Source organism: Crassostrea angulata, chromosome 9 (genome assembly GCF_025612915.1).
Source record: "Crassostrea angulata isolate pt1a10 chromosome 9, ASM2561291v2, whole genome shotgun sequence".
NCBI classification, from domain to species: Eukaryota; Metazoa; Mollusca; class Bivalvia; order Ostreida; family Ostreidae; genus Magallana; species Magallana angulata.
Genome location: NC_069119.1, coordinates 34,453,752 through 34,466,640, shown reverse-complemented (window position 1 = coordinate 34,466,640; position 12,889 = coordinate 34,453,752). Strand labels below are relative to the sequence as shown.

The window sequence follows — 12,889 nt, the reverse complement described above, 5'->3', positions numbered from 1 at the left end:
TAGGGTTCATTATTGCTTGGATCCAGACGTGTACAATTTTTAGAAACATTTTGATTACTGATAAACACTTTGATGGAATTAACTCTATTTTTAAATATTACACAACATGATTCATACGGGGTTTTCTCGAAATTCTTGTCGGAAAAGTTCTAGAATTCCTATCAGAAAAATGTGCGAAATTCAAATATAGATTTGAAACTACTTGCCAGGCAAAAAACCATATCGTTAATTTCAAAATTGATAATAATCAATAAAATCAACTCCCGACAGTACTTCAGTACTTTGATTATAACTATCAGTTAACAATTTGTTGAGTGAGTAGCAAAAATCAACCCTATTAAAATTGAATGGCAATTATTAAATTTTACTAAACTTTTCAAACAAATGTCTTGCAGTGACAATCGTATTTTATGATCATTTGCTCACCATCTGTGTCCTTGACCTCGGTTATATATTTTAAAAACTAGATTTCAACATATATTTCAGTTTCATGATTATTACTTACTGCTGTAGATAACACGAATGAAATATATTATTACGAAGCAAAATATTTCTATTATCAAATTAACATTACATCAATGCTATTTTTAATCAGAAAGAATATGTGTAGATTCTCAATGCTGCATGAGTCACATTTTAAGTGCATCTATGCCTAACATAATACAACCAGAGTTCTAAAAATAAAATCAAGACTAAATGAACGAAAAGTGACGCCACTTTTACGTAGCATTATGCGACAGTCACTTGTATACCAGCACAAGGCTAGCGCCATGACCCTTTTATTCTGTAATACGGGTTATCAATAATTCTCTGAAAATGCACAGTCAGGGAGAACTGCTCACACCCTGTCATTCCCTGGCTGCCATGTTACAGGACATGATTTTGAGGGCAGCTCAGATTTGCTGTACAGTATAATATTATTGCAGTATGCTTTGTGCATTAACCTTTTTAATAAGAGAGCTCGGCTGACAGACCATGTGTTTTGACTTGGTCATGCTGTGGCGAGAGTCCAATGAGGAGACCCCATCCTGATGCGTAACACCACAACGACGATACCAAAGTTACAGAACTACAGCCCTGAAAGGTATTTATAGTTGACAACAAGGAGAGTAGCCAATCTACTCCATCAACACGATTACTTATTGATGTTCTGTAATCGAGAAAAGTGGTCGAGATATGAACCAGTTATTAAATATTGAGTGGTTAATATAATTTTGCAAGCCTAAACCAATGAAAAAACTGATGAATTGGAGTGTGGGCACAATGTTTTAAACTAAAAAAATCATTTTTTTACCGGTATATATTTTTTCATGATTTTGTTTGAGCATATTAGTTATTAAATTAAATTCAAACTGAATAAATATGGGATGTGGGCGAGTGTGGATGTGATTGTGGTATTGTAAATATATTTCAGGTGTTCTTTTGTAAATAATGTTATTAAATTGAAGTTGTCTTACAGTCGGTTCAAGCATATCTTTTACAACATAACCATAGCATAGCATAGCATAGCATTGAAATCTAATAGCATAGCATTGAAATCTCATAGCAAAACATTGGAATCTCATACCATAGCATACAATCTCAGAGAATCGCATTCGTCATATCATATCATATCATAGCATACCATAGCATAGCATACAACACTATTTTAACTCGGTTTTAAATGTTTTTATTTGAAAAAATAAATGTTCACATAATATATTTGAGGTAAACTTTTGCTTTTTATAATTTCGAAACTTCGAAATGTGTGGAACTCTTCTGTGTTTGAAGACGTGTTTGTGCAAATCTCATAGCATACCATAGCATACCATAGTATACCATATCATTAAGCCCTTTATTTTAATTTTCATAGTATAGCATACATATCTCATAGCATATCATTGAAATTGCATACCATAGCATAGCATAAAATTGTAAAAGATATGCATGAAATGACTGTAACTGTCATTTCAAAAACGCCTGACTCATCCACGTTACGTATTAGCTTATTTTTTTTTTTGGATAGACTATATTGACGGTTATTTTGTGTTATATTTGATTATGCTTATACATCATGTCACTATAAACTGATAAGACTAACGCAGATTATCTCAAGGTTGCTCTATACACCACTTTTTGATGACGCAGTACGCAAAAAAGTAAATTTGAAGGCATGTATTTCCGGTACTGGCTGGTTTCAAATGAGACAAATTGTAGGGGGATTGCTCTTTTATACAACTGCTAAATGAATTAGATTTAATTTGAAAATTGGAAAATTCTTTATTTACATGTAAGGTGGTACATGTATGGGACACCTTAATGTTGTGTCGTATTATTTTTCGAAATAAATAATAAAATCAAATTTTTTATAAATAGTTTCTTTCCCATCATTGTCAAACTTACAGCGTAGCGCATTGGGTTTGGGGGTTCATTACGGACCTGTAAGTCATGACTTTGAATCCCGCTGGGGAGTTTTAAAGTTTTTACCTTTCCAAAATTTTCTAAAACGTATTTTTTGGTTAAAAGAAAATTCTAAACAGATGAAAGTATTACAATTATAATGTACCTTAATCCACATTAATATCAACAGATTTTCCATGCCACCTTTAGGGGAATGGGAGGGTGGCCTTGAATTTCTCTCAGGATGGGATACATGAACATAAAATCCTAGAAGTTAATTTTCCCCTTTATTTATTTGACTTAGGTTTGCATTAAAGCGAATATATTTACTTATATAAGCCTATAATAAAATAAATATGTATTTATCATTTTAAAGCATATTAAGGAATTTATTTTCAACTCAGAAATTGAAAAGCCTCTAAGGTGTTTGGGCCTTGGGACTTAGGAACGATAACTCTTACCTGAGGAACTTTCATACCAAATAAAATGTTTAATTCCTTTTGTATTTTTTTTTGCAATGATTTTCATTCAATTTTTCATGTAACATTTATTAAAATACATTTTCTTATAATATCAAGCAGCTTTTTCAGTGAATTTGTCAACAGAGTAAGAAGATATGAAAAATTATGTTTTGGGGACATACTAAAAAAAATTGCAATAGTAAAATTTTTGAATGTTATGAAATGTTATTTTTTCTTATGTGTCTGAAGGACATATCCATCATATGACAAAAAATTCTTTTGATTTGTTAATAGTTAACCTTTTAAATTTTTTTTTACAAAATCACAAAAAAAACATTATTTTTTTAAAAAAAAAAATACCTATAGTATCACTCTCATCATTTTAATATTTGATAAGAATATGTTTTGTTGTATTCTATTGAAAATTGGAATAAACTGTGGGTGTTAAGATACACCTTAAATGTGTAGTAATATTCATGTACATGCATATGTGTATAAATTACTTAAATACAACAAATAATCATTCAGAATATTCAGTAGTACTGAATTGTCAAGGTTTGAATAAAATTATTCGCATCCCCCTCCAAATAAATATTAACATATGTATGTCTCATCAAGTAATTGAAAATGTAATGAGAATTTATTCTTATTAACTTTGATATTTCTCATTAGATATTAGTAGGTACATAACTAAAAATAATAAATATACAACTAAAAAATATGATATTGCTTTAGGTTACTGAAGAAAAAATTATTTTTTTACGTGTTGTAAATGAAATTTAATGCTAATCAAATTTTGCTTCAGAAAATTGATTGCTCGATCATGGATCCAAATTGCAGTCAGCAGGGTGCTGTACGGTGTCATCTGTGTGAGACACATGTTCCCTAAGATTTCTGTAACACCTGTAATACAATACTGTGCTTATCATTTTAGGGAAGCCTGTCTCTGATGAATAAGTGACCAAATAATTTGAATACCAAAACATTAATCTCTTACAAATTATCCTAAATGTCAAAAACATCAATCAACACAATGCAAACTCTAGAGTGAAACATGAATATTCATACCTGCTTTGATTGTTTGAGTTAAATTGATCATTTAAATCATTAAACGTTGCATTTTGCAGATTTTAAAAACAAAAAGAGATTATTCTGAAGGATTTAAATGAGCTAGAAAAAGAAAGTTATCCGAAATATGTAGAGAGGTAACATACAAGATTTTCAAAGTTTCTGAAAAGAAAGGAATGGCACAAAGAAATATATACACTATCATCACAAATATCAGAAATCAGATAGAATAAATATACTCTAATCACTTTGTCGACCTTCAAAGAAACAAAAGCGAAATCATATCCAGCAAATTTAAAATTAACCATATCATAAATACTTCAAAGAATTCAGAAATCAAAAGATTGCCTCCTTAACTGACCTTGTCAATACCGGTTTAATTAACAGAAAGAAGATTTTTGAAAGCTTCATGTGGATATAAAAGCTGTCCTTTTCAACGAATGAAAATTTCTATTGCTTAAAATCCTTACGAAAAAAACCCACTATTTCTCACCAAAATCAGACACGAACGTCTAAAACTAAGTTTAATTAAAAGTGCAAAAGTCGAGCAAATCAATTTGCAGATGCTGATTTAAGAACATTGGTTGTAAGAATCATGGATCACAATACTAGTGTGGCAATGAATCTTAATTGAAATCCACTTGATTTATATATTCCATACAGTATTCTGTAATGAGAATGTCTTTTGTTATGAATAAAATAGAATTGTTTTACATGGTGTATGCATGATGTGTGTGTTCATCCTAGTTACCGTCTTTCAATAACTTGAGACTTGCTATGGAAATTGTTTTTAAATAATTAATTTATGTTTGGATTTTTTACTTTCAATATCATACGTAGGTTACCACCATTTTAGCAAACTCGTTTATGTTACGTATGTTTGTGTATATGTATTTTTTTAAATGTTTTTTTGTATTTCTTTATATATATTGAGTTAATCAATATCCAATACACCATCTGTTTTGTATGAATGTCTGGCCAAGGTATTATCTATTAATTTAGCAGTTACGTATCATTTATTTTTAAAGTGGACGGAGCACATCAAACTTAAATTGTCTTGACATTCCTAAAAAAACCCCACTTTTTCCCGTTTAGCCCTAAATTCTTAATGTAAAGTAGAATGTGATCGAATTGTCCTGAAAATTATTCATTTTGCCACATTTTAATGTAACGAGTTATATTATTTGTATATTAAATTATAGGGGCAGCGTACGTGTTTGATTGGCATGTACGTGTATAGAGTGTTTATGTATAAGTTTAAAATATGTAACATGGATAATGACAAGACTGGACAGAAGGGTCACATGACTAATTAGGCATGCACTCATTCCCGCCAAAATCTTACTCAGGACTGGCACTCTCCACTTAGCCTTTGAACAGGTCAGCACAGTATAGCGATGTACTTATATTAATAACATATAATAAATAAAAGTTTGTTCTTAATTGTTACATTAATGTTTCATTTCATTTAAGTATGTTTTTCCGTGTCTAATTATCTTGTCATTTATGTCTATTCTGTGTTCTTTGTATAGTTACACAATTTCAGGTTACTTCTGTATACAAAATATTTATAACAACAACCCAAGCTTGGCTTTATTCTTCCACAAAGTGTAAAAAAAAATAATTTTTATAAAAAAGAGATATGACCAGGTGTATTGCACCCTGTAGCTCCATGTATGTTTCCATGCAGTCTAGGGTGCATTCTGACCTTTGAAGTGTTCTCACTTCACTTTTAGGCATGGCATGGACGTACATTAAAACAAGCGTCTATATGCATCAATACACTTTTTAAGTGTTCTAACCACTGTTATTTTTTCTTGATGTAATAAACAAGGGACAGGCAGATGAATGAAGCTTTACAGAGGTATTGACTTTGAAACTCTTTATTTTCACCCTTTTTTAAAATAATGATTAAAAATACTTCACTTATTAATCGCAAAACATGAAATTCAATATAATCTGTTAAGCATATCAAATGGCATTAAATGCCTTTCCTTAAATAGATAATCATTTTATATGAACTAAAAAAATTAAAGTGTACTATGCGCGTTCAAGCGTAGAGTGATGTTTTGTCAGTCACTGCGATGGTTATACACCTGAGTGTCGAGCTTTAAATGATTTTTATCGAACAAGTGACCCTAATGTGTTTTCTATATCTATCTATCTGCAAATTATACTTTTGAGTCGCACACCATATCTACTACCGGTATATATAAATAACATTTTGCTAAGATAATGATTCAATTTTAAACACATAACATATAATTTTCGACCGTATTCGAACATATCCTAATCATTAATAAAAGTGTAAAGAAACAGCATTAAAAATTTTACATTTTTTTGGGTAGATTTTGGATATACCTTGTTAATGGCGTCTATGTAGGTAACATACCAATTTTAAAAAAAATCGTCTCACAAGTTATTCAAATATAATTTTTTTTTATTTGTAGAGTTAAAAGGATTCGACGTAGTTTCTTTTTCTGAAATCTATTCTAGATACATACGTGTGGGATAAATTTACAAATACCACAGATAGAAAACAACATGTACTTGAAACTCACTTTATTATGGAAAATACATTTGATAGATCTGTGTCGACATCAGTAATTACACTTGCCATGATTACCCCAATGACAGATGCCCTTCTGATTTTTCTTACAGAACCCACTTCTTGGACAGAAATCTATCGGGGCGTTACACTCGCTTGGTTTTGGCTTTGGAAGTCCCTGGGATGGTCGGCCATTCAATGCTTCTTTGTCATAGTTTATCTTTAATTAATAAAACAGTTTTTTTTAAAAAGAAAAGATAAAATAATTGAGTCATACCTTTAATGGAAATTAATGTTTTAGAAGAATTATAACATCACTAGTTTAGTTATCTTATTATAAATTGATATAATGAACATTGAGTAATTAGATGATGCATTGCAATTGCCTGCTTACTTCACATCATTAATTGCATTGTAGTTAGTTTCTTTCGTACTATTTTGATGACCTAATTCTCATTCAATAATTTTGAGGGCGGTATGCGTAAGTTGATAAATGGTTGGCAAATTAAACGATATAAACCATGATGATAAACACCTGGCGCCGGGATCATGAAACTGTCTTAAATTTAAGTTAAAATTTTGTCTTAAAGAGGTTCGATCCTCTGATTTTGGGTAGCCATTTTGTGTCACGTCTATTCTGGAAATTCTGTGTCATATATGAATTCCACTCGTAAATTCCTTTTTTGCAATGCCAAATAAACTCTATTGAATAAAATAGTGAAAAGAAATTCATATTTAGAGAGTGTAGTAAGGGACTATATTTTGTGGCGGAAGGTTTTTAAGAAGAAAATAAACATTTTTCATAACCCAGTTGTTTTAAGTGTACCGTAATTTTAGCTTTCTTGTTTTCTGTGCAGACCAACGTTTCAGATAGTTTATGCATTGGGATATCTTCGTATTGTTTCAAAAAACATATTTCAACAATATTTCAATAATTCTATCGACATATATTGGCATGTTTAAGTGATATTTCATAAAAGAAAAGAGAAAATCAACTCCAATTTTCCCCTAGAATTAGTTTATTTCATGCCATATCTCAAAATTAACATTATAGACCCATACTTTTGGTTTTATTTTCTGAATATTTAAGTTTCTTTTGACAAGTCTGTCATAATTTGAGAAAAAGTTTGAGACTTTTAAATTATTTAATTGCATGATGAATCGTTTATGAATAAGAATATTATTTTTTCAGTGCAAAAAGGTCAAAATATCAACAAGGTAAAGAAATTACAAACTTTTTTATTATGATAATTTTAATTTTTTTTTCATTCCAAATGTAAATTTGTTTTTGATACCATAGTTCATTTCAATAAAAAATTATAGAGGGAAAAGCGATTTATGCGCAATTTGCACTTTCAGTGCAGAAAGGTCATGTTAAAAACACCGTAGCACCTAAAGTAGCATATAGACACCAAAATTTTGTTTTGAATTTTGGTTTAGATATGTGTGTAGATTTAAAAAAAAATACTTTAGAAAAAAACTTAGAGACTTTTGATCGCAGGATCCAACGTCCTTAAATTTAAGATGTAGACTTCGTTAAGATTGCTTACTTAAGTGGATCACAAAACTATATAAGAACAAACTAAGCTAAGATTAGTCTTAGCTAACTTTCATAGTAACTCGTGCGAGTTTTCGACCGAATTTGTTAAGAGTGGAACTCTTCAACATTTGAAGATTCCTATCGGGTGCATCATAAACATTATCATATATCACAAAATTTCAAAAATTATATTCAAAAGATGCTACACACAAATATTAGTATAGTTTCTTACTTGATACTATTTCAGTCATTGCACACTTTCACTTTATAAATTAACAAAGGGAAATAACTACAACAGCAAGTCCACAACGGGAAAAACCTAGACTATTAATAGAAAACCCTAGGACGAGGGAGCCACCTTCTTTGCTGATCATTTCTTCTTAAAAACTCAACGATTGTCGCCATTTTAAACTTAATAAGTAACAATTTTAATAAGTCTGCCTAAAAGCAGTCTTAAGATTTAAGACAATATTTCAGACTTAATCCTAAGTCATTTTTTGGTGATCCACTTTATGAACAATTATAAAATTTAAATGCAAATTTATTGACTTAAGTCTGACTTAAGATTTAAGACAGTTTCATGATTCCGGAAATAAGTCTGAAATATTGTCTTTATTCTTAAGACTGCTAGTATTGTCAGAATAAAAACAGTTTATTTTTTCAACAAATAAACCCCTGCAAACTTACACTGACTATAAAATAATCTGGATATTGATATACAACCCAATTTAGAAAATATTCTTTTAGTAACCCTTATTGCAGAAGTGTTTATCCTCATGTATAAATCTGTAACTCTACTCCACTGGTAACATGAAGAATTTCTAAAACAATGCTTCATAATCTTTTTTTTATACTGTGGAGTCATTAGATTTCGTAGTGGCTCCATTTTCGTGGAATTTTTGGGTACTTCTCATCACAAATTAACCTTCTTCATCGAATTAATATATGGGGGTTATTAAGTTTATTTCCTTTTGTAGATCTACGATAATAAACGAAATTACAAACCATTAAATTTTAAGCAATCCACGAAAATATGCCCCCACGAATTTTATTGATTCCACAGTATGTACGAACTATATTAGTATTAATTAGTAACGTATTGCTATAATGAATGAAAAAACAAATTGGTATATGGATGTTAGCTACTCAAACACTTACTTTACAGTTGCAGTCGAATTTAGTTGTCCATCGTTCAATGTCCATGTTTGTAATTTTAGCAGTATTTTTTACATAAGTCATCACAAGTTCAGGAATGGGCCATTGCCTGAATAAATACGTGCTAAAACCGGCTGAAAGTGAAAAATTAATTAAGAGTTAAAAACTAGTACAAATACTTATATATTAACACATGTATTAATATGTACCTAACGAAAAATTATTCTAGGAATAGAGAAACTTTTGAATGATTTTAAACACATTGAAAGTTTTAAAATTTAAGTTATAAAAAAAATTGAAGGTTGCTTTCAAAATAATTTGTTTTTCTGATTTCAACAAACCCACAGAGAAAATAGAGCCATGCTTGCTAACAACCCCGAAATTGTCTGAATCAATACACGTGCAAGTCCTTTTTTTCATAAAAAAAGATCAAACAGCAAATAATAATAATAAATAAAATCTCAAATGGCATGAAATATCAAGAACCTTATAAACCTACAATTTATTTGTATCTTGGTACTTGATTTACCGTAAATAATGTAAGTTGTGTTCACGCTTAACCGAAACCATTTTTTTAGCGATGCTTCGTCATAACCGTAACACGGGTATGTGTCCATATCACTCGGTCCCATAAGTATCGATGATATATTCTCAGTATTTCCCTAGTAAAAAAAAAAGATATATATATATATATATATATATATATATATATATATATATATATATATATATATATATATATATATATATATATATATATATATATATATATATATATATATATATATATATATCTATCTATCTATCTATCTATCTATCTATCTATCTTCGAACAACCATAATTTCTCTTGTACTTAGTTCAATATTTCTTACCTTATAGACTTTGTTTACAACATATTTGTAGTCAACATTACCATCAAACCATCTTAGAGATGTTATATTCACTTCAAAAACTGAAAGGTAATAAATACCTTGTTACAAACAATCTTACAGGATATATACTTTGAAATGATACCTGATATCGAAAATAAATATATGCTCTTAGTTTAAATTTGCGATATAACAATCTTTGCCATCATTCGTAATTTCTTTTTTTCTTAATCAATCTATTTTATAAAAAGAATATGCATGAACATTAAGCCTACCAATATCAGCTCGACAGAATTCAACCTGTTCAACCTCAGGAATGGAACTGCAGCTCCAAAACCTGTAAGCCGGAACCGAAAGAGTCAGTGCTGAGAAAACTGCCAACCAAAGCATTGTTGTTGTTGCATGGAACAAATCAAGGTTAGGAAATGACTTCCACTCGAAAGCTTTTATAGTATCCATCTTTTTTAATATATTTTGTATCACTATTACCTTTGATAAATGGTGCACGATTTATTCAAATTCGTTGTAAAAAACACAATATGTTACATGTTTTTGTCACGCATTTTCCAGCTATCTTTAAAAAAAGTAAACACGATATTGAGTTTCTGATGATTATTTTGAATTGTGGAGACCTAAAGCGATATTTGATAGTACCATGTGATTTATCATTAATACGTCATTTGACTTGGTCTTTTAACCATATTTTGTAAACAGTTAATGGTTGACATGCTAAATCAACTATGAATTCCCTCAAAAGCAATATTTGTTAATTTCTTTATTTCGGAACCTTCATTAATTCCTAAACTTTTAATTTTCTTTTGAAAAAACATTACATTACAACAAGTGTTTTGAGACCGTTGAAGCAATTTAAAACAAAATCCTAGATAAATTGTTATGCAATATTTTCCATTGTACAGAAATAAATCTCCTGATTCAATATAAGGAGCTAAATTGTTTTATTTTTCCCCCACGATTTAAAGCAATATGATCTGTATTTTTAGATTTTTTTATTTTGGTGCAAAAATCTGTCAGTATGAAAAGACTGCATGTAATTTACACTTTTATGATAAATAAGATTTGAACAAATCATTAATTTTTGTCCAAAGAAATAGTTCTCATCTAAAAAATATAGAGCAATTCAATTTTTGTACAGGACGACAATAATTTAAATTTATACCAATTAAGGCTTTTTGATGGCTAATCTTACAAAGATATGGCTATCAGAAATTTAAAAGCCATGATATTTTTTGTCATCTTAGCAGAAAATAACATTTTTGTTAAAAAAAAAAAAATTCAACATGAAAATTGCAGCTCATTTTGCTTTGAGGTTAACAGTTTCAGATTCATCATTATAGTATATAATTGAGAAAAAATAATCTCCTGAAGATAGAGCTTATATTGTACCAGGATTGTGTGGTTGATAAATCAATTACTCTTGCGCGTAATTTAAAGTAAAAAATCGAAATATCTTATCGTAGAGTTAAAAATATAACTGATCGTTTTTATGTCATACAGAATAAAAAAATGCTCAAATTATTTCAAATGGAACATTAGACCTTTTGGATTTAAAACGAAAGTAACAAAAATATCAGAAGAATTAATGAGTATTGTAAGAATGATCCAAAATATCTGTTGTAGCTTTTTGTATGATTTCGTTCTCGTAGATCATCTTTAATGAATGTGTAAGTTTGGGAATTTTTTTTTTGGCGAGAGAAGTTATATGATGTCAGTTGACATTATTGTGGACTTGGAAAATTTGACTTTTAATAACACATAATGTACTTTGATTAACGCTATGATTATTATTAGTATCATTGCTCTCTTTTTCAGGGTTACTGTGGTTTACTCCTTTCGCTCTTAAAAGTATGAATATCAAAACGTAAAAAAAATATCTGATTAACTTTTGTAAATCTTGCATAATAATCCTGAGATATTAAACCTGAAATATATTGATTTCATTGTAAGGTGGTAAGGGACATCTGACGATATTAATGAAGTTTAAAGTACACCATAATTAAATACTTTTACGGTTTTAAACTTCCAAATTTTACATCATTCAACTTTTAAAAAATACGTTTTAAATATGTTTGGAAAGGTAAGACTTTTAAAATATCCTGCGAAAATCGAACTCATGACTAAAAGATCAGTACTGAACTCCCTAACCTACTGCGCTACGTAAATTGGTAAAAATTCTTTTTATGACATTATATTTGATTTTGTTGTTTGTTTCGATAAATAATACGTCACAACATGGAGGTGTCCCATACCACCTTAAACATATGTTTTTGTCAATTCACGGTACATATTATTCTTACCATCTAATACATTTTTGATATTTCACTACGATGGAATCAAAACAGATTTTGCGCATTACTAACGAAATGTCGTTGTAAATTTTCATTCCTTATTATAGGCTTGGGGGGAATAACGGAAAACTCGTTGGATGAAATTTATAGATTATCATAAATTATTATAAATCCTATATTTTAACAATTATCATACAACTGTGTATTTTTTGAAAATCACAATCAAACTATGAAAGTGAATACTTTTAAAAATAGTATTGCATCTTTAAACTTGATACCAAATGAAATATATATGAGAGAAGTTATTATTCATAAGCCTGATCGATTTATAACTGCTGAATTTAATACGTTGAAAATTGCGTCCTAAAATCCACTAATACAACTGGACAAGGAATGTAGAATGAAGATACAACTAACCATGGACTATTTGTATTATTTTTCACTATTATAACCAACTTATATTCCGGGAATTTGTACATTTTTTCCTAGTAAAATTAATATGTACAGTTATTTGCATTGCGCATGTAAAAAAGAAAAGAAATTGACCTTTCTTGCCTCTAAT

At 29.5% G+C, this 12,889-nt stretch overlaps 1 protein-coding gene across 1 annotated transcript; it reads right to left on the bottom strand.

The window, feature by feature from the left end:
* Positions 1 to 6,463: 6,463 nt before the first annotated feature.
* Positions 6,464 to 10,416, bottom strand: LOC128163715 (uncharacterized). Its single transcript, XM_052827357.1, has 5 exons — positions 10,297 to 10,416; positions 10,025 to 10,104; positions 9,681 to 9,813; positions 9,155 to 9,285; positions 6,464 to 6,676 (listed from the first exon to the last, which is right to left on the bottom strand). Exons 1-5 carry the CDS (start codon positions 10,409 to 10,411, stop codon positions 6,509 to 6,511), a joined length of 627 nt encoding a protein of 208 aa, XP_052683317.1. The 5' UTR covers positions 10,412 to 10,416; the 3' UTR covers positions 6,464 to 6,508.
* Between the last annotated feature and the right edge of the window lie 2,473 nt (positions 10,417 to 12,889).

Coding starts and splice junctions, on each gene's coding strand:
- LOC128163715 (XM_052827357.1), bottom strand. CDS start 10,411: ATGCTTTGGTTGGCAGTTTTCTCAGCACTGACTCTTTCGGTTCCGGCT. Junction 9,814..10,024: donor TTGTAAACAAAGTCTATAAG/GTAAGAAATATT, acceptor TTTTTTTACTAG/GGAAATACTGAGAATATATC. Junction 9,286..9,680: donor CACAACTTACATTATTTACG/GTAAATCAAGTA, acceptor TTTCACTTTCAG/CCGGTTTTAGCACGTATTTA.